This window comes from Hylobates moloch, unplaced genomic scaffold (assembly GCF_009828535.3).
Source record: "Hylobates moloch isolate HMO894 unplaced genomic scaffold, HMol_V3 SCAFFOLD_4, whole genome shotgun sequence".
NCBI lineage: Eukaryota > Metazoa > Chordata > Mammalia > Primates > Hylobatidae > Hylobates > Hylobates moloch.
The window spans coordinates 174,616,680-174,638,037 of NW_026652279.1; the positions used below are offsets into that span (position 1 = coordinate 174,616,680).

The following is a 21,358-nucleotide window of genomic DNA, read 5'->3' on the forward strand; positions in this document are numbered from 1 at the left end:
CATGATCAGGGGAGGCTTTTGGGCCACCTCAGGGGCCCCACGAGGCTGCCTGCCTGCCTGGCCCTCCTCATGCGGCCAAACTCCACCCCAGGGGCAGGGGGTGTGCCTCGGCCTCACATGTACTGTCAGCCGCGTCTGGCTCCTCTTACTACTGAAGAGGGGAAGGAAGAGTGTGCAGCAGGGGCCTGGGCCATCCGTTCCCCGGGAAGCAAAGCACAGGAGGCCCCCCATCCCCAGATGAGCCAGCCTGCAGCACACACTGGCAGGGTGGATGCCAGCTGAGTATTCCCAGGGGAAGCACTTTCCCTACGCCACCCAGACAGACGAAGCAGGTGCTGGTCTCCTCTGGGCTTCCATGTGTGAGGCTGGGCGTCCGAGGCGCTGGTCTCCACCAGGGCTCTGTGTGAGGCTGGGCGTGTGGGACGCTGGTTTCCTCTGGGGCGCTGTGTGAGGCTGGGCGTCTGGGACCCAGGAACGTGCTGGGAACAGGAGCTGTTGATGTCGTTTCCCAGGCTGGGCTGCTGCTATTTCTCTGCCTGTCAGATGGAGACACAACTCCAGCCTTGCAGGTGGCCTTCAGCACAGCATGCCAGGCACCCTGGGTGCCGCCCCCGCCCCCAGTCTCTCCACCCAGAAGGCAGCTGTGCAGGGTCCCTGGCCTGGAGGACCTGCCTGGACCTGCCCAGCGCCCTGGACGAGGTCTGCCCTGGGCCTCTGCATGTCACCCATCCTCTGAGCAGTTCCTGCCGCCGCTTTCCTCTCACTGCCTTCCTCTCCCCTTAGCACTTTACCCCCAGATGGGCTGTCCTTGCAGGCGGCTCATTGCTCCCCCGGGGCAGGGAAGTTTGCAATGAGCTGAAGTCCTGTGGAGCCTAGAGCTGGAGGCTCACCCCCAGATTTAATTAATTAAAAAGTAAGAGCTTGTGAAGGACACAGGGGCCAACATGAAGAGCTGCCAAAGGCCGATCACGGTGGCATGAGCAACAAAACGCACAGAGGCTGTGCTGAGTGCAAACCACAGAATCCACTACTGTCGTCACTGACCAGGCCGCGCTTTTCACAAACCACAGAATACGATAGACGCATGTGAGTTCCGCTGCTGTCACCACTGACCGTGTCAACACGCAGCCCCGGAGGAGGGACCCACTGCTCTTCCCTGCAGGAGAACCTCGATGGATAAATGTCTGAGGAAAGGGGGAAACAGAAAATCACCACCAGGCAAAGTCCAAGGAACTGAGTGCTGCCGACAAGACCCCCATGGAAGCCAAAATCAGAGAAGTTCCAGGAGAATCAGGATTTGGTCTCCCAGTGTCTCCAGGACGATTATCCACTACAGAGGAAGGACGGCGATTTGACCAGGAGACTCAGCAGACACCACCTGGACCTGTAGGTGGACACATCAGCTCAGGAGCCACTGAGAGACAGCCTTACCTCCACAGGATGCTTGCCAAATGGGCTGGACTTCATACAGTCCTGAGAACACGAGACAGCAAAATCCATGCCCAGGCCCCAGGACAAGGATGGTTAGGGCTGATGCAGGCACGGGTGACAGGGGGCCGGGTGTCTGGATGCAGTGAGGGAGGATGAGGAAGACGGCAGGGCACGGTGGGAACCCCTGGGCCAGCGGGCTCCAGGCAGCGGAGGAGGCCTGTTGGTGATCGGTCAGCCAGTCGCTGTGCCCTTCACCTTGAGGATGGGACACGGGTCCTCTGAGGTCTCCCTGGACTCCCTGATGCCTCTGAGAAAGGCGCAGCGCCCCAGTGCCCGCCAGAGGTGAGGTGGGAGCCAGGTGGGAGCAGTCAGCGCCCCTCACGAGCACTGAGGACGGCCGGTGGCCATGGCTCTCTAAGGCCCGCTTGGTGGATGCTGAGCCCTGCCCTCAGGGAGCGCTGGCCCCTCGGGTCCCTGGGCCCTGACAGTCCCACTGAGGCTCAGCTCCATTTCCGCAAATGGCTGCCTCCCACAGGAGGGCTGGGGGACAGCTCCGGGCCGGTGTCAGACAGCAGCGTTGGCTCCTGTCAACAAAGAGTCAAACTCTGTAAAATGTGGGAAGAGATTCATTCTGAGCCAAAGACAAGTGACTATGGGCCGTGACCCAGCCCTCAGGAGGGCCTGTGACATGTGCCCAGGGTGGTCAGGGTGTAGCTTGCTTTTACGCATTTTAGGGAGAGTGAGACTTCAGGCAATACATTTAAGAAATACGCTGGTTCGGCTCAGAAAGGCAGGAAAATGCAAAGCGGTTGGGAGAGCAGAACTCTCAGGTTATAGGAAGATGTAAAAACTTTCCGGTCGACAATTGGTTACGTTTATCTAAAGACCTGGGATCAATAAAAGAAAGGAGTGCCTGGGTTAAGATCCAGGATCCCGGAAACCCAGGATCTTATTTGCGGAGGAGGCCTTCAGGTAGCAGCTTCAGAGGGTTGTGAAATGTTTCTTATCAGACTTCAGGTCTGTGTGGACGTTAATGCCGGAAAGGTAGAACGAGGCATGTCTGGCCCCTGTCCCCGGCATGGCTGGAAACCGCCTCTTAGGTTACATTTTAAGAAGGCTCTGGCGAGGAGGAGGTCCACTCAGATGGTTGGGAACCTTAGTGTTTTAGTTTTGGCTTACGCTCTGTTGGTGGGTGATGACGGGTGTCAGGCATGGCCCCTCGCAACATGAGGGAAGGCAGCATGGCCTGTGGCCAGGGCTGGTGGGAGCCCTAACAGATGTTCCATGGAAACACCTGGTGGACGAGGCTGTCAGCAAATGCCCGCAGTCCCTGCACCCGGCGGGCACATCTCCACGAGCGCGTCTCGTCCACACACTCATCGTGGGCGGGTTTGGTCACCCACAGTCTCTGCACCCGGCGGGCACATCTCCACGAGCGCATCTCGTAAACACACTCAACATGGGTGGGTTTGGTCATCACTGACTGGCTGCTCTCCTCTGCCTCTCCTCTGGCTGGGGACCTTCAGCGTCCTGACAGGAAGGAATGTGGTACAAGTGCATCCCAAGACGCACGCTGCAGGTCACCCCAAGGCCTCACAGACCCTGGTCACCCCGGGATGGATCCCGCCCCAGGTTGTGACCTTGCTCCCCTCCTGCTGGAAACCTTCTCCCGACATAAGCCCCTCGGGTGGCAGGGCTCATCTTCTCCTGGAGGCTGCCTTCCCCTCCCCTGATGCCCCAGACCCCTCCAGGTCGCCTGGAGATGGATGCAGAGAAGCTGCCCAGCTCCCCATGTCCAGGGTCACCTCACTGCCGGGACTCCCTCCAGTGTGCTCGCACCCTCCCCCGCCACCCCATTCTGATCCCGGCTCTGCGGAGGCCGTCCTGCTGCCTGCCAGGACCAGGTGCCAGGGCAGGTTGCTGCTGGATGGGCTTCCTTGCTGGGTTACCTGTTCCGATGGGGAGAAAGGTCCTCCTTACACACACACTGACAATGGCCTTGGAAATATTCCCCTTGCGGCCCTGTAGGTGTGTGATGGGCCCTCCATGTGTGATGGGTCCTCCATGTATGATGAGTCCTCCAGGTGTGTGATGAGTCCTCCAGGTGTGTGACTGGCCCTCCTGCTCTGTGACAGCCTCTCCAGGTGGGCAATGGGACCTGCAGGTGTGCAAAGGACCCTCCAGGTGTGTGAAGGACCCTCCAGGTGTGCAACGGGCTCTGCAGGTGTGTGAAGGACCTTCCAGGTGTGTGTCAGGCTCTCCAGTTGTGTGTGGGCCATTTCAGGTTTGATGGGCCCTCGGATGTGTGATGGGGCCTCTTCCTGGGAACAGCAGGCAGGTTACTTTGTGCCCTCTCCCAGGCCACACCACATGGCTTGTGGTCCACTGAAACCATCAGGTCTTCTCCCAGCACTTTGGGAGGCCGAGACGGGCAGATCATGAGGTCAGGAGATAGAGGCCATCTTGGCTAACATGGTGAAACCCCGTCTCTACTAAAACCACAAAAAATTAGCCAGGCGTGGTGGCGGGCGCCTGTGGTCTCAGCTACTCAGGAGGCTGAGGCAGGACAATGGCGTGAACCCGGGAGGCGGAGCTTGGAGTGAGACGAGATCGCGCCACTGCACTCCAGCCTGGGCGACAGAGTGAGACTCCGTCCAAAAAAAAAAAAAAAAAAAAAGAAACCATCAGGTCTTCTTCATCTGAGCTACTCTCAAGTCAAGGCCCTTAATACTGTGTTCCAGGAAAGGAAAATGTAGCTCATTTTGTCCCTCCCTTGGGAGATGTCGAATCATCAGGTCTGTTTCTCTACATATTGACCCTTTGTTCAGATTGTGACAAGACCTGGCCATCGCCAGTCTTATGCAGGCCATGTGACAGGAGGTCAGCCGGGGGAAACACCTTGAGGTCAGTGCATGTTCAGAGTCCAGTTCACTGCACTGTGGCCTGGGGTGCAGGGCAGTAAACCCACCGCTGCCCGTTCACCGTGATTTAGAGTCCAGTTCACTGCACTGTGGCCTGGGGTGCAGGGCAGTAAACCCACCGCTGCCCGTTCACCGTGATTTAGAGTCCAGTTCACTGCACTGTGGCCTGGGGTGCAGGGCAGTAAACCCACCGCTGCCCGTTCACCATGAGTAAGTGCAGAGTGTAAAACGCTAACCGAATTTGGCGTTCATTGCTGACACATTTTTATTGCTATTTGATGAGGTATCAGTGCACAACGGCTCTGGATTGGTGACGGCTTTATTTGTGCCTCACTGTGTCAAGCTCCCCAGCAGAGACCTTCACCTAGCATGGTACTCCCCACCGGCCAAGTGGACCAACGTTGCGTGGAGGCAGAACTTGGCGAAAACTTGTCTTGAGAAGCACACGCGCCCCCTAACTCATGTAACAGGAAGAGGTTCACGTGGACCTATGAGGCCTGTGGTTGGAACAGGGTTTGCCAGGACCCTCACGGGGGACCAGTCACCCTCTGTGGTGGGGGATCCTGGGAACTGAAGGGCGTCCTGCAGGCTCTGCACGTGGCACATAGTGGTGCTGGCCACACACACACTTGACACACAATGCTGGCAGGAGGACCCAGGCCAGGAGGCTGCGTGGGTCAATCAGCTGGGTGAGGTAGTTACATGGGTCGGGTCGTCAGCTGGGTGAGGTGGTCGGATGGGTCAGGTAGTAGCTAGGCCAGCACAAATATCCCAGTGTGCTGTGGCTGGCAGCTGTGGGTCCAGGGAGGACTCCAGGGAGAAAGGAGGGCACTGGGGTGGGAGCAGAACAGGGCTGCAGAGGATGGAGAGCCCGTCCAGTGCCCTATGGCATCATCAGGCCGCACTGGCTGTTGGCATCCAGGCCCTACTGGGTCCCCTGGGTCCTCCCCTCCACCCTGGAACAGTAGAGGGGTCCGAAGCCTGGTCTGACTGCTCGTTGGCCGGGGAGGAAACCTGTGCCCGGCAGCTCTCTGAGGGTCTCACAGTTGGGGAACAGCAAAGCCACAGCAGAGCCGGGGCTCCTGGCTGCTCTTTGGAGCCCCACAGGGGCGACAGGAGAGGAAGGCCTGGCACTCTCGGGGCCGACCGGCAGGTGCGTTGGCCGAAGGCGCTTGTGGTTACTGCTGGGGCTGTCTCTTCCCTCTCTCTGGCTGTGGCCGGCACTGCAGGCCAAGACGCTCTGGGAGAGAGGGGCCAGCCACAGTCCCGGGGGCTGACGTCAGCCTGGCAGCACTACAGAAGGTGAGGTGGAGCGGGAAGCCTGAAGGTTCCTGAAGGGGCCTTTGGCCCTGGAAAAGGTGCATCAGAGCTCCGTGCTTGGAGGAAATGCTGTATATAAAATTTGGTCCCTCAATGCTGCTGGAATCTTCCACACCATGGCTTCAGGATAAGCGTGGGGGCAGGTTACTTATGGGGAAGGGGGCTGGAGGAGGCTGGAGCACCAACTGGGAGTAAAATATGGGCTGCTGCCAGGGCAGGAAGGTGGACCAGCCTCAAAGGGCCCAAAAGACCCAGAACCCGCTCCAGATGGGCAGGGCAGCCAGGAGTAGGTCACTGCTGCCGTCTGCTGTCAGAAGCAGGAGTTTCATCCTGCCCACGTGGCCCCCAAGTGCCAGCAGCAGACAGCTCCTCAGGATGCAGGGAGCTGAGGGCCTGATGGGGCCATTAGGCCTCTTTATTTACCTGAAATGATGACCCAAGGCTGGGTGAGGCTTCACGGATATGAGAAGCCATTGGCATCACAGCGGGTGGAGCGGGGAGCTGGCAGCAAGGCTTGGTTGGTTCTTGTCCCTACCTGCACAGCTTCTGTGGTCCCGGGTGTCCATTTCCACCTCCCGAGAGTCCTTGGGCCCAGGCCTGTAGTGGACACAAGCAGGCCCCTGGACACACAGCCAAGCAGATGTGCAGCCATGTGGATAAGGAGCCCAGGAAGCACACAGGCTGACCCATGACACCTCCCCCCAGACGCTCCCTCAGGGGTCCACACCCACCATGGCCCATCAGCCAGGCCATTGAGAGGATGACATGGGACTGGGGGTCAGCAGTGCTTTCCTGGCCCCTCTTCCATGACTCTGGCTGGCCGGGCACCGACTGCCCTCTCCAGGAGCCCATGTCCAGCGAGGATGCTGCCCCAGCACCCATCGGGGCCATGGAGTGGGGCTCAGGCTGACCCGTGAAAAGCACATGTCCTGCCACAGGGACTCGGGGGACTTCTCTTATCATTCCCAAGAGATGGTGTGGAGTTCTGAAAAACCTGCCTGAGCACACATTTATATCTGGCAATTAAAAAAAAAAAACTAACTACTGAGGAGTCACATAGACATGACTCGGCATGAAAGGAACCAGCCTCAGAAGAGCCCACAGCACAGGTTCAAGACCAGGCAAAACTAGCAGAAGGGACCAACGTCTGCCTGGCACCTGCTTCCTGGGACTGGCGAGGCACAAAGAGGAACCTTCTATTTAATGTTCTTGACATCAAAAATGTTAAATTACTTATGAGTGGCTTTGACCAAAACAAGTGGTGGACATATACTTGGAAAGCCACATTAAAAAGTTAATCAGGAGGCCCTGGGCTGATGCGGCTTCAGTGCCTGGGACCCTGTGTGAACAAACTGAAGCCCACTGGGAACTGGGCCACAAAACTGATGCTGCCCAGAAACTGCCAAACTAGCCTCTCACCAGGGACCTCCCCCTTTAACCAGATGTCTTGTCTTTGTCCTGCTTCTGCAGACACTTAGAAAAGGGCTCCTTCCCTCAACCTCAGTGGAGCACTGAACCTCACGCTGAACCTCACACTGAACCTCACGCCGAACCTCACGCCGAACTCACGCTGAACCTCACACTGAACCTCACGCCAAACCTCACACCGAACCTCACGCCGAACCTCACGCCGAACCTCACACCGAACCTCACACCGAACCTCACGCCGAACCTCACGCTGAACCTCACGCCGAACCTCAGGCTGAACCTCACACCAAACCTCATGCCGAACCTCACACCGAACCTCACGCCGAACCTCATGCCGAACCTCACGCTGAACCTCACGCCAAACCTCACGCCGAACCTCACACCAAACCTCACGCCGAAGCTCATGCCGAACCTCACACCGAACCTCACGCTGAACCTCACACTGAACCTCATGCTGAACCTCACACTGAACCTCACACCGAACCTCATGCCGAACCTCACGCCGAACCTCACGCCGAACCTCACACCAAACCTCACGCAGAACCTCACACCGAACCTCACACTGAACCTCACGCCGAACCTCAGGCTGAACCTCACACCGAACCTCATGCCGAACCTCACGCCGAACCTCACGCTGAACCTCACGCCGAACCTCACACCAAACCTCACGCCGAACCTCACACCAAACCTCACGCCGAAGCTCATGCCGAACCTCACACCGAACCTCACGCTGAACCTCACACTGAACCTCATGCTGAACCTCACACTGAACCTCACGCCGAACCTCATGCCGAACCTCACACTGAACCTCACGCCGAACCTCATGCCGAACCTCACACCGAACCTCAGGCCAAACCTCACGCCGAACCTCACGCCGAACCTCATGCTGAACCTCATGCTTTCTGGTGCTGCTTAGTTCATGAATTGCTGAATGCTCCAACAGACTCCTTTGAATCTCAGTGTGCGTGAGCTTATCATCTAAAACTACAAAACGCTATTGAGATAAATTGAAGGAGACCTGAATAAATTGAGAGATTTGCATTGTGGTATAATAAAAAATACATCTGGTCTTTGTCCCCTGTTCCAGGGACAGAACTCCTTAAATCTTTGGAATTTCCTGATAGGGGTGTTGATTTTACAACAACCCTTTTTCACTACATTTGTTTACCCTAATGAGGTGACTCTTGGGGGACCCCAAGGTAGCTTTAGGGTGGGAGCTTGTTGCCAGAGGAATCAACCATGTAATTAGAAAGGAACTTCCAGCCCCCCTCACCCCCCACTCTTGGGAGGGGCCAGAGATTGAGTTTGTGTTCAATCACCAATGACCAATACTTAATCAATCATACCTGTGTAATGAGGCCTAGATAAAAACTTTTGGGCATCAGGTTTGGGGATCCCCCAGGCTGGGGAGCCCCCACAGTGCTCAGAGAGCAGTGTCCACCTCCCCACTCTCTTCACTGGGCTGTTCATGGGTTTCTTTATAATAAGCATGATTGTACGTAAAGCACTTTCCTGAGCCCTGAGAGGTGTTCTAGTGACTCTGAGGGTATGTAAAGTTCCCCAAATCTGCAGTTGTCAGGAGTGAGTGTGGGTTGCCTGGGTACCCATGTACAGCTGTCATCAGAAGTGGGGGCAGAGTCTTGTGGGACAGAGCCCTTCACCTCCAGGGTCTGTGATACTCCAGGTCGTCAATGTCAGAAGAGCATGTGACTCCCCAGAACAGAAAGGGCCTTTGAGATGAAGACGATTAAGAAGAAACGGATCCAGGAGTGCTCTCCGGATTCCTCTTTTTGCCTAAAGCAGGGCATAGACTTACAAAGACAAAGGGCATTCTGTCCCCTCCTGCAGGGAGAACGAAGGCTAAGCCCTGAAGACAGTGTCAGGCTCTCACACCCGCAGATGCCCCGACAAGCTGTGCTCCCAGCCTCTGCCAGTCCTGTGCCTGGCCCCAAGCTGCCCACAGAGGGACCTCGGTGCTCCCATCTGTAGAGTGGGGTCATCACTCATGTCTCGGGCACCTTGGTGCTCCCATCGCCCCCTGCCTTGGGTACCTTGGTGCTCCCATCTGTAGAGTGGGGTCATCACCCCCTGCCTCAGAGACCTCGGTGCTCCCATCTGGAGAGTATGGTCAACACCCCCACCTTGGGGACCTCAGTGCTCCCATCTGTAGAGTGGGGTCCTCACCCCCTGCCTGCCCCTCAAGGTGTTCAGGGTCAGGAGGGCTGTGTCCTGCCTCTCCCCAGGGTGGCCTGGCCTCTGTCCCTGAGGAGTTGCTTTCACGTTGCCCTTTTCAGACCTGGACACAGCATTGCACCACGGAGAGTTGACCTCCCAGCCGCTTCTCGTTGACCTCCCAGCCCAGCTCAGCCCAGCCCAGGTGCCTCTGCCCCTGTGTGCACCAGGGCTGGCCCTACCTCTCCTGCAGGGCCCTGGGCAGCTTTCTCCCACAGCTGGGTTTGGGGTTCAGCAGGAGCCGGCACCCAGTGGAGACACGGGAGAGACTTCCTCCCTCTCCAGGGCACGGGAGTCCTGCCACCTCTGGTGAACCCTGCACCCACCATGGCCTTCAGAACCAGAGCCAGAGAGAAGACCCTGTCTCCCAGCAGGGCCACCCTTCCCCAGGGCCCCAGATGTCCGTGGTGCTGGCGAGGCTTGGGAAGGCCAGGCGTCCAGAGGAACTTGGGATGTCCATGGCTGAGGGTCTTGTGGGGTCACGTGGGAAAGACACGGGGGAATTTCCACACCATTCACGCATAGGGTTTCCCACGGGGGCTCTCCAGGCTGAGGCCTGTGGGGCGGGGGTGTCTGCATCCTGCGGGGCCCTCACAGGCGTGGGGTCCTGGTGTGGGGAGGCCCAGCCTCTATGAGGTGATCATCCTAAGGGACGTAGTGACAGCCCCGTCCCCCTCCAGTGAATGCTCAGCTGGGGAGGAGGCGTGGAAATCCTGACTTCCTTGCTTGGATCTCGGTGTCTGTGGTTTCCAGGACGGAAACAGGCAGCCTGAGCACTGGGGCCCCCACGAGGTGGTGCTGTTGGCCAGGGAGGAAAGAAGGGCAAGGTTGTCCCTGCGGGCCGGGCTGGAGCTGGGCGGGGCCTTTGCTTGTGTGCCCCACGTCCCTTCCTGGACTGCGTGTGGATGGAACTGCTCTGGCCTTGGCTCTGCCCGGCCACACGGTGCCAGCACCACTCCCCACCCCCTGCCAGCAGCACTGCCCACTGGGGGGAGATCCTGGCTGGGTTTCCAGACCTCGAGACTGAAAGGCATAGACCTGCCCAGCCAGGCCCAGGCCCCAGCGCCTGCCCCAAGGCTGCACTTGCTCCCCGCCCCCGATGCCCCGTTCCCCAAGCCTCCTCCAGGCCCCAGCGCCTGCCCCAAGGCTGCACTCACTCCCTTGCTCCTCCTCCAGGCCCCACTGTAGTCACTCACAGGCGTCGCCAGGCCATGGCGCTGCAGCCCTCCCATTTCAAAGCGGCTGTCTTTTGCGAAACTCCACGTAGAGATGTGCTGAACTCGACTGTCTATGACGCCCAGAGGGAACGGGCTCCAAGAGGCTGGGGACTGGTGGCACTTGCTGCTCTGTGTTCAGCACTCCGGACAGGGCCTGGCAGGGGCCAGCAGGGATCCCTGGACGGCTTGGAGGCCGCTTGGGATTGAATGAAGCTAAGAAGGTAAAAAGCCACAGTGCAACGCGACCCCACTCTTGTAAGACAATCTATGCCTCTCTCCGTATATGGCACCATCTGTATGCACAGGGATTGAATACATGTTCCCACGTGTGGGCATCTAAACCCAGACAGAGAAAACCCTGGAAAGAACACGCGATCGCTCTGACAGCCCCCAGGGAACCAGAACGCTGAACTGACACTCGCCCTTTCCCACATCACCTGCAGTGAAAACACACAGGACACTTGGCAGGGGTGGGGGTGACACGGCAGGGAAGAGGCGGCCGGTGGCACGGACACAGGTGTTTGGGGCCCAGCAGGGACACACCCAGGGTGCAGCTGGCGTGGCTGGAGGAACTGCGCCGGCTCAGGGTCTGTGCTGCTGTGTGGCGGCCGCTCCACCTGCTCAGGGCTGGGCTCCAAGGGGGCCACCTCGGAGGCACAGAAGCCACGTGGGGCTGGGCCATCTCCCCCAGCCTGGGAGGGCTCTGACAGCCTCGCTCACTTACTGGAGTCTGCACAGGTCAGGTGCCAGTGGGGACCGAGGATAAAACTAAGGCAGGCTGGGCCTGGGGCAACAGAGGCCACCACCCCAGGACCACTGGCCGGCCCTAGAAAGCCCAGGAGGCATCTGTGCCCCGTGGGACTGAAGGCCAAGGGCAGCGTCCTTCTAGAGGGAGTCTGGGCTTCCACCCCTCCCTGGATGTCCCCACAGCCGATTTGCTGAGCTCAGGGCTGCGCATCTACAGGGGGTTCCTGCCCTGGGCCCCTGCCTGATCCACTCCATCAACCCTAGCGCCGCTGCCCGAACCTCTCAGCCCAACGGGCCGGGCAGCAGCAGGAACACGCCCGTGCTGGGTGGGGCGGCTGGGCAGAGCCAGCCCCCGGCCTCAGCAGCATCAACCACGTGGCAGGAGCTGCTCTCCGGCTCTGCAGCATGTACACTTGTTTCCTCAGGGATGTCTCCTGCTCCCCACAGTCTCCAAAGCCCAGCTTCGTCCCCTCCACTAAGACGGGGCTTGGCCTCACCGCTGACCATCCTGGATGCTGACTGCCGCTGCCAGGACTCTCTGAATTCAGGGCCCACTGAGCCCTTCCCCAGATCCCCGGCCTGGCACGAGGCAGCCCCATTCCTTGGGTGTGTGGCTGCTGAGTGCCCTGAACAGCTCACTTGGGACCTGCCCGCTTCTCTGATTGGAGTTGGGGCCCAAGCCAGGTGGCCACTCACATCCCACAGGGCGTGTGCCTGCGCCACGGGAGTCTCCCTGTGGGTAGGAAGGTGTGAGCTGGGTCTGGCCGCCCTGGAGTGCCCAGAATCAAGGCTCGGAGGAGCAGCACGTGGAACTTTCCCCCCCCCCCCGTGGCAACAATCACCTCTCCGGGGTCCCAGGAGTCAGCCCTTCCCACCCAGCACTGGCCCTGATCAGCTCTTCCCCCGGACGCTGTGACCCCCACCCCACCAGACAGTGAAGGAGGAACAGAATTACCCTGGGTTTGAGGAAATCAGCTCAGAGCCCAACAGAAGGCAAAGGCGCGTCCGACTCTGGAAGGCTCATATTCTAACAGCTAAGCCACCGCCAAGCTCCTGTGTCTGCAGAGCCGTGGGACCTCCCTGTCCTAGAGGCGGCCGCCGCCAACATACCCAGAGTGAGGCCAGCCACACGCGGCGACAGGACGAATGCACGGGTGGACGGGCTCATGCCGATGCTTGCTCTGTGGCGGAGGGTGCTGGGAGCCACCCGGCAGAGCTGCCGCCTCCTGCCCCACCAAGGGGACAAACCAACCATATTTCCAGAAGCTTCTCTGGGTGCCTTTCTGGTTGGCACAGAGGCCACAACTGGGTCACTCCCAACTGCCCGGCAGCCACGACGGCAGCGGCCCTCGCCTCGCGGTGGGACAGGCGGTGGCTGTCTGGCTTCTTCAGCCCCGTGATGCCACGTGGAGGCTTCGCTTTACCGGGTGCGGCCCTGAGGCCCACCCAGGACAGCCGGTTCGGGGCCCATTTCCGGTTGTCTGGGAAACGGTGACTGGGGCCGATGGGCACTTATCTTTTGTGGTGTCTTTCAGTCAAGGGTGGGTGCTAGCTTTGGGGGGTCCCCTTTCTCTCTTCGGCCTGGATAGTGCCCCACTTTGATCAGAGCAAACTACCCAGGGGCACAAGCTCTGCATGGCATGCGGCTCCCTGAAAAGGGCCCCTCCCTCCCTGGCTGAGTGATGGGCAGAGCTCACCCTCTGTGAGCCTCTGCGTTATCATCTGCACCACAGGGACGGCCCCCGTGTGTCTCCACGGGAATAGACAGTGCACACAGCATCTCTGCCTGTGGCCTCTGACTGCCTTAGAGACACCCGGATCAGAGATGCTGCAGGTCACCTGCCCGTGCCCTCCTGTGCACACGTGTGGTATGTGCAAGCTTGTATGTGCTGTGTACATGAGAATATGCACGTGTGCGTGTCTGAACGCGAGAGCTCTGGGTGGGTTCTGGTGAAACTCGTCTTACAGGCATGTCCTGGAGCCCCCACACCCCTAGGAAGACGCCCTCTCCTCCTCTGAGTGGGGGGCATGTGGCTTCCCTCCAGGGACAGATCCTAGTGCCAGCACCACAGTCACTGTTGCTCTCAAAGTCACAGACGGGGCTCAGCTGCGTTCACCGTGCTCCTGTCTCCTGTGGGCACTTTGGCGACACAGCAGACGCTCCATCCCTGCCCTGCTCCTCTCACCCCTGCTTGGTGGGGGTGCTTCCAGGAGCTGCAGCTCACACGAGGCCCACAGAGGGCTGAGCCTCCCCTGCTGTGCCCCAGGGGCCTCTGTCCCCACCCAACAAGCCACTGAGCAAGAGGCCAGGGCAGGAAGGGGATGGAGCCCTCCAGCTGGTGGAGAGGAGGAATATCTGGTGGAGAGGAGGTGCATCTTCCCGTGCTTGTTTATTGTGTTTGCTTAAGGTCACATCATCACTCACCCAGTGGGCAGTGGGTTTCAGGCATGGCTCACACCTGGTATGGTCATCGGTGCCCCAGGGTTGCTCAGGGCTGGCAGGATCTTTAGCCCAAAGGTGCAGTCTGTGCGCTGGCTCCTTCCAGGCCTGGCCAGTCCCACAAGAAGAGAACAGAAACCTCAGTGCCTGGCGGAGAAGGCTCTTGGGTGGCAAGTAGGCGGCCCGACCACCCTCCGTCCCGCCTCCTGTGCCCCCAGCCCCTCCGCACCCTGCCTCCTTCCTCTTCTTCGCCAAGCTTTGAGCACCCTCTCCGGGGCGCTAGGCGCGGCACTCTCCTTCACCCTCTTCCTAGTGGAGTACGGGATGCAGCACACCCAGCTGGTCTGTATCCTGCAGGCCGAGAGGAGGGCAGGTGGGTGAGAAAGGGTCCTGGTCCGGCACTGTGGCCACAGGCACCCCAAGAGCAGCACCCCCAACCTGAAGTGCACTGGGGGGTCTCCCCTGCACCTGTGTATGTACCCCCTTTCATCAAGCGCACTGGGGTTCTCCCCTGCACTCTGCATGTACCCCCCTTTCATCAAGCGCACTGGGGGGTCTCCTCTGCACTCTACATGCACCCCCCTTTCATCAAGCACACTGGGGGGTCTCCCCTGCACCTCTGCATGCACCCCATTTCATCAAGCGCACTGGGGGTCTCCCCTGCACTCCACATGCACCCCATTTCATCAAGCGCACTGGGGGTCTCCCCTGCACCTCTGCATGCACCCCCTTTCATCAAGCGCACTGGGGGGTCTCCCCTGCACCTCTGCATGTACCCCATTTCATCAAGCACACTGGGGGGTCTCCCCTGCACTCTGCATGCACCCCATTTCATCAAGCACACTGGGGGGTCTCCCCTGCACTCTGCCTGTCTCCCCTGCACTCCACATGCACCCCCTTTCATCAAGCGCACTGGGGGATCTCCCCTGCACTCCATATGCACCCCATTTCATCAAGTGCACTGGGGGGTCTCCCCTGCACTCTGATGTGCCCCATTTCATCAAGCACACTGGGGGGTCTCCCCTGCACTCTGCCTGCACCCCCTTTCATCAAGTGCACTGGGGGTCTCCCCTGTACTCCGCATGCACCCCATTTCATCAAGCCCTAGCGGCTGTGGTGAGTGGCGGATGAGAAGCCCAGTTTGCTGGTTTCTGTTTGAGCCCTGACTGGCAGGACGTGCGGGTCTCCAGAAGGATGCCTGAAGACAAAACAGCAAAGAGCACATGGGCCCTGCCTCCTTCCCCGCCTGGAGCCACTATGTTCTTAAAAGATCAGTGACCTGGGTCCGTGCCTTTTCCTGCACACGACGACCGCCGCAGTTCGTGATTACGCCTCTGTAATCTACAGCCAAACATGCCCTCGCACTCAAACCTTGATGTGATTCTGCATGCGCCCAGCCCCCGCCGCCTGTCCAGGAACCGTGAACAGAAACACGGCGTGGGGCAACAGACAGACGGGCGACAGCCTCAGTGCACAGTACTCACTAAGACTTCCACGTAAAACAAACTCTTGAAAAGCTTGATTTTTCTTCCTTAATTGGCAATCATGGTGCCCATGAAGGGACTTCTAGCACACTGCCCAGGGACACTGCAGGGACCTGGCACCTTGGCCCCAGCACAGGCCCTTGGGGCCTCTCTGGCCCCTGCATAGCTGCACGTGGTGGGGTCTCTCCTGGGTCCTCCCGGGACTCTCCTGGGGTCTCTCTGGGGTCTCTCCCAGGTCCCCATGGGGTCTCTCCTGGGTCCTCTCCTGGGTCCTCCTGGGTCCTCTCCTGGGGCTGTGCTAGGGTTCAGACCTCCTGCTTGGCTGACAGCCTTGAGTTTTGGAGACTTTTCATTTGTTAAGGAGAAAAATTCTCCTAGTTGAAAGATACTAGGGGCCAGGTGCTGTGACTCATGCTTGTAATCCCAGCACTTGGAAGGTGGAGGCAGGTGGATCACTTGAGCTCAGGAGTTAAAAAGACCAGCCTGGCCAACATAGGGAGATCCCCATCTCTACTAAAATAAAAAATTAGCTGGGTGTGGTGGCACTTGTGATCCCAGCTACTTGGGAGGCTGAGGCAGGAGAATCACTTGAGCCCAGGGGGTGGAGGTTTCAGTGAGCTGGGAACACACCACTACACTCCAGCCTGGGCGACAGAGTGAGACTCTGTCTCAAAAAAAAAAAAAGATTGAGGTTTGATATTAAATACACATTAACACAAAACTAAAGATTGGTCCCCTATGTCACCACAAAGTTTCCTTAAAGTACTGGTTTGCTCTTAATGAAATTGCAAGAGGTTTTGATTTTTGACTCTGAAACCATTTCTTTTGAAACTGCTCAGATCTACATCTCAGAAACTCAGCTTCTGCTGTCCCTTTTCATGTGTGGTTTGCAGGTCATGTGTGGCTGCCTCAGCTCTTTCTCCCCTTAAGAAGGCCTGGGATAACAACTTTCTCCTTCAAACTTTTTGTCAAGTCCTGCAACTTTTTCCTCCAGTTCTAACTCTGCTGTTTAAGCAACGTTTTCCTTAAGTGCAGCTTCAATTTATACACTTGGCTTTTCTTGCTATGTCTGAATGGTTCAACATAATCAGGAAACTTCTCATGCTGTTACCAAGAGCTGTGTGTTCCCCAGCTCAAGGCCCTAATTCCCTTGTTTACTGTGCTCTGTCATCAAGTGCACACCCACAGCCCTGGAGACCCTCTTCCTGCGTCAGGCGAGGTTCCATCGGATCTGACTTCCAGGTTACCTGCATGGGCTTCCCTCAAGGAGAGGCAACCACACTGCAGGTTTTTCTGTACCTTTTGGTAACTGGCTTAAAAAACAAATATTTTATATTTTATCAAGATAATTTCTGCATTATCTTTATTAGATTTTGATTACTTAAGACAACTGAGCTTTAAAAGGGTTATGGTTTTTACAGCAATGTAACTTCCTGAATTGCCTGTGAGGTCTTTTGATAATCACTCTGGTTAAATGAGTGACTATTATTTTTAAATGATCTGTAATTCTGTTTTGATTGTTTTGAAACTTTTGACATCTTTTGCAGGTTTCCACAGAATCAAAATCCTACATAAAGTCTTTTCAGATTAAACAATTACATTTGGTAAAACTGTATGGGTAGCATCATCAAATGATAAATGATACTAAATCTTCTTTCAGTTATAATTGTGAGCATGTTATTGATATAAATGTTCTAAAAATTACATACATTTATATTGATATAATATCAGTCATAATTTTGATAATGTCCAATTGTAAATTATATTTGTATGGGCATGTTATCTGTGTGAATATTCTAAAGATTATGTAAAATGTATAGAAGCTGGGCAGTCCTGATGTGACATGGTCAGTCATGATTTTGGTAGTTTTCTTACAATGTTATGTGTAATAGAAATAACTATTTTCTTGTTGGTTAGAAGCTTTCATCAAATTTTAACCATGGCTGTTCTAAGGTTTTGCATCTGTAGTCATTGTTCTGAATTATTCTCTAAAAACATTTATAATCAGTTCTAGCCCAAAACTGCTTTTTGTGGAAAGGACTCTAATAAATATGGGTACAAAAAGGTGGGAAATATTAAGAGCACAATTAACGACATAATATAAAAAAGTGGTTCCAGTTTTGTTGACTGGTTATCCAGTTTTTTTCCAATCTGTAGTTACTGTGATGCTGTGAAGTGTGCAGTGCTCTGTGTAATCTGTGGCTACTCTGGAATTATTAAGTGTGCAGAGCTATGCGTGATCTGTGGCTCCTCTGATGCTATGAAGTGTGCAGAGCTCTGCATGATCTGTGGCTCCTCTGATGCTATTAACTGTGCAGTGCTCTCCGTGATCTCTCTGGAACTATGAAGTGCGCAGAGCTCTGCGTGACCTGTGGCTTCTCTGATGCTATGAAGTGTGCAGAGCTCTGCGTGACCTGTGGCTCCTCTGATGCTATTAACTGTGCAGTGCTCTCCGTGATCTGTGGCTACTCTGGAACTATGAAGTGCGCAGAGCTCTGTGTGACCTGTGGCTCCTCTGATGCTATTAACTGTGCAGTGCTCTCTGTGATCTGTGGCTACTCTGGAACTATGAAATATGCAGAGCTCTGCGTGACCTGTGGCTCTTCTGATGCTATTAACTGTGCAGTGCTCTCTGTGATCTGTGGCTACTCTGGAACTATGAAGTGCGCAGAGCTCTGCGTGACCTGTGGCTCCTCTGATGCTATTAACTGTGCAGTGCTCTCCATGATCTGTGGCTACTCTGGAACTATGAAGTGCGCAGAGCTCTGTGTGACCTGTGGCTCCTCTGATGCTATTAACTGTGCAGTGCTCTCTGTGATCTGTGGCTACTCTGGAACTATGAAGTATGCAGAGCTCTGCGTGACCTGTGGCTCTTCTGACGCTATTAACTGTGCAGTGCTCTCTGTGATCTGTGGCTACTCTGATGCTATGAAATGTGCAGAGCTTGGCATGACCTGTGGCTCCTCTGATGCTGTTAACTGTGCAGTGCTCTGCGTGATCTGTGGTTTCCCTGTAACAGTCCTGGGGATGAATTGTGTTGGGCAGGTACAGGAAAAGGCAACACTAGGAAAAAGAAAATCCAGATCATGCTAATTAAAAAAGAGGTGGAGGCTGGGCGCAGTGGCTCACGCCTGTAATCTCAGCATATCGGGAGGCTGAGGCAGACGGATCATGAGGTCAAGAGATCGAGACCATCCTGGCTAACACGGTGAAACCCTGGCTCTACTAAAAATACAAAAAAAAGTAGCCAGGCATGGTGGCTGGCGCCTGTGGTCCCAGCTACTTGGGAGGCTGAGGCAGGAGAATGGTGTGAACCTGGGAGGCGGAGCTTGCAGTGAGCCAAGATGGTGCCACTGCACTCCAGCCTGGGCGACAGAGCGAGACTCTGTTTCAAAAACAAAAAAAGAGATGGAGTCTGCCAAAGCATTTTCCAATGAACATGCAAGTGTGCACGTGAGCTGACGCCCATTCATTACAGCCACGGCTGAGGACTTTCGGCCTTCCTGGGCAGGAGCCTTCCTGGTATTGGGAAATCAGTGTTGGGTCTTGTAAATGCAACTGGATGGTGATCCAAAGGGGGAATTTGTGAGATAAGGTAGCAAACCTAAGAAGCCACGTCTGCTCATTTCTGCTGGCAGCTCTCCCCACTGCACGCCACCAGCAGCCCCACTGGGCAGGTTTTCTGGGACAGCTGAGTCAAGGGGGATGGGGGCTGAGACCGGGAGATTTGGACCCAGGATTGTCCAGCTTGGGGCAGAAAACAGCCACCGAGCTGTGTGCCGAGTGCCAAATCCATCACCAGGAAACGATGAGAAAAACAGCTGTAGATGGAAAATACCTGCCCAGACTCAGGAGTCAAAACAACCCCAATGTCCTAGTGAAAGCCAGTGTGACCTGGTTACTGTAGGAGTCAAAAGAGGCAGAGACTCTGCTGAGCTGGGGCAGAGTGCAATGTTCTCGAGGACTTTCTCCCCTGGAGACATAAAAATCTGACAGCAGGTAGTGCAGGTAGGGCTGTCATCATCACAGCAGCAATCCTTCAGCAAAGCCAGACCAGTGGGGGGCTGAGGGCTGCAGCTCTCAAAGCTGGCCCTGGGCAAGGACGCTGCCTGGCAGGCACAGCTGCAGCCCCTGTCCTCATTCACGGCCCCTGTCCTCAGCCTCAGCCCCTGTCCTCAGTCACGGCCCCTGTCCTCAGCCTCGCCCCTGTCCTCAGCCTCACCCCTGTCCTCACCCTGTCCTCAGCCTCGCCCTGTCCTCAGCCTCGGCTGCAGCCCTTGTCCTCGGTGTTGAAAGTCAGGTGCTCCCATGTGCTTTTAAGAGGTGGAAGCTGGGGTGATTTTTAAACATTTCTCTCTGTTGTCCTATTCTACACTATTCCCGTTATTTTAAATGACTGGTTAAAATGTTAATGTAACTGTTGTTTGTTTGAGATGGAGTTTCGCTCTTGTCACCCAGGCTGGAGTGCAGTGGTGCTATATCGGTTCACTGCAACCTCTGCCTCCTGGGTTCAAGCAATTCTCCTGCCTCAGCCTCCCGAGTAGCTGGAACTACAGGCACCTGCCACCACGCCCAGCTAATTTTTTTGTATTTTGGTAGACACAGGGTTTCACCATGTTGGCCAGGATGATCTCCATCTCCTGACCTCATGATCTGCCCACCTCAACCTCCCAAAGTGCTGGGATTACAGGCTGAAAGAAGGTTTAGTATCGTGTGACTATTTTATAAAGCCAATAGAACAATTCATCCTTTAAAAAAATCTGTAATAAATCAAAATACTGATAAACTGTTAATTCTGAGTGGTAGGCATTTGGACAATTGCTTTTTGTATTTTTGTGTGTTGTTTAAAATAAAACACTATAGATCCATAGGCCCCTTCAATGGGCCAGTGTCTCCCCTCCCCACACCCGTCTTCAGGGCTGAGGGCTGAGGGGCCTCAGGGAGTCTTGGGGCTTCCCTGGACCTACACAGCATCCAGCCTGGGGACACGGGTCATCTCTTCGGGGGCTGCCTAGCCACGGCCCCAGGGCCCAAGGCTTGTTGTGAGAGGAGCCTGCTTGGCTGTGATGCCAGCTGTGTATGCACAGCTTCCCACCACCTGCAGGACCCAAGTCTGCAGCTAAAACCTCAACAGGAGAAGCTAGTACCATGCACTTATCGCCTCTCCCCCTCCTTCCTCCCTCCTCTCCCTCCTCTTCCCCCCTCTTATCAGGTCCTTTTCCTGGCTGGCGAGTAGGAGACATGGCCTGGTTATGGGGTGAGGTGGGGCATCGTGAAGCTCCGATGTCCTGTTGCCCGCCCTCAGCCCCTCAGGCTCGATAGATGCTGAGCCTCGGCAGCGCCCAGGGAGAAGGGGGGACCACCTGGGCTCGGCTCTGCCCACCAAACACAAGGCATGGTGGGCACACCAGAAACCGTGGTGGGGGGAAAGTCCTCCTGCCTCCACCTAGTGTGAGCCCACAAGCATCACTCACTCGTCTTCTGACACATCTCCCACGTCCATCTGGGACGGCTTCTCTTCCTTCTTGGCATCGGTGACCACCTGTGGGGAGTGGAGACGTTTAAGGGATGGGAGGTGTCAGCCACGGGCACTGAGGCATAGCCTCAGCTATAGCCATAGCTGGAGGATCAGGCCAGGGCACAGGGGCTGCCTGGGCCTGGATGACCTCCCATCAGACAGGGCTCTCTACTGACTGGACACTTCCAGTTAGGGGAATCTGACCAAAGAACTGCACCCTTGATGTGGCCTGGTTCCTGGACTGAAGACCCAGTCTGGCCTATCAGCCCAACTGTGCCACTGGCTGGCCCTCCTTGAGTCCTTAGAACTCATGTTCCCTAAGAATAGCCTTGTTGGGGGTTAACAACCAGCTCTCTCTGTGGCTCTGAGGGCAAAAGGGAGAGAAGGTGCAGTCTGGAAAATAACTGACCCCCAGGAAGGAGCTTAAACTTGCCAAGAAGGAACTTCAAGAAACTTCCAGAATGATGACTGTTCACTACAGCAAAGACACGGAGGAATACACCCCAGATATTAGCGTTGGAAGGGCCTAGACAGGTCATTAAGTCAGCCTCTTCTTTTTACAGATAAGGATGATGATTATGGTGGTGATAATGTTGATGGTGATGACGATGGTGATGATG

At 56.2% G+C, this 21,358-nt stretch overlaps 1 protein-coding gene across 1 annotated transcript in view; it reads right to left on the bottom strand.

Moving 5' to 3' along the window:
• Positions 1-13,677: 13,677 nt before the first annotated feature.
• The window catches only part of CUNH13orf46 (chromosome unknown C13orf46 homolog), a 15,513-nt gene continuing 7,832 nt past the window's right edge, over positions 13,678-21,358 (bottom strand). The window contains exons 5-7 of the mRNA XM_058437056.1: positions 20,695-20,762; positions 13,966-14,087; positions 13,678-13,844 (exon numbers count right to left, since the gene is read on the bottom strand). Coding sequence (XP_058293039.1) covers positions 13,804-13,844; positions 13,966-14,087; positions 20,695-20,762 — 231 coding nt within the window. The 3' untranslated portion in view covers positions 13,678-13,803. The remainder of the gene's footprint in view (positions 13,845-13,965; positions 14,088-20,694; positions 20,763-21,358) is intronic.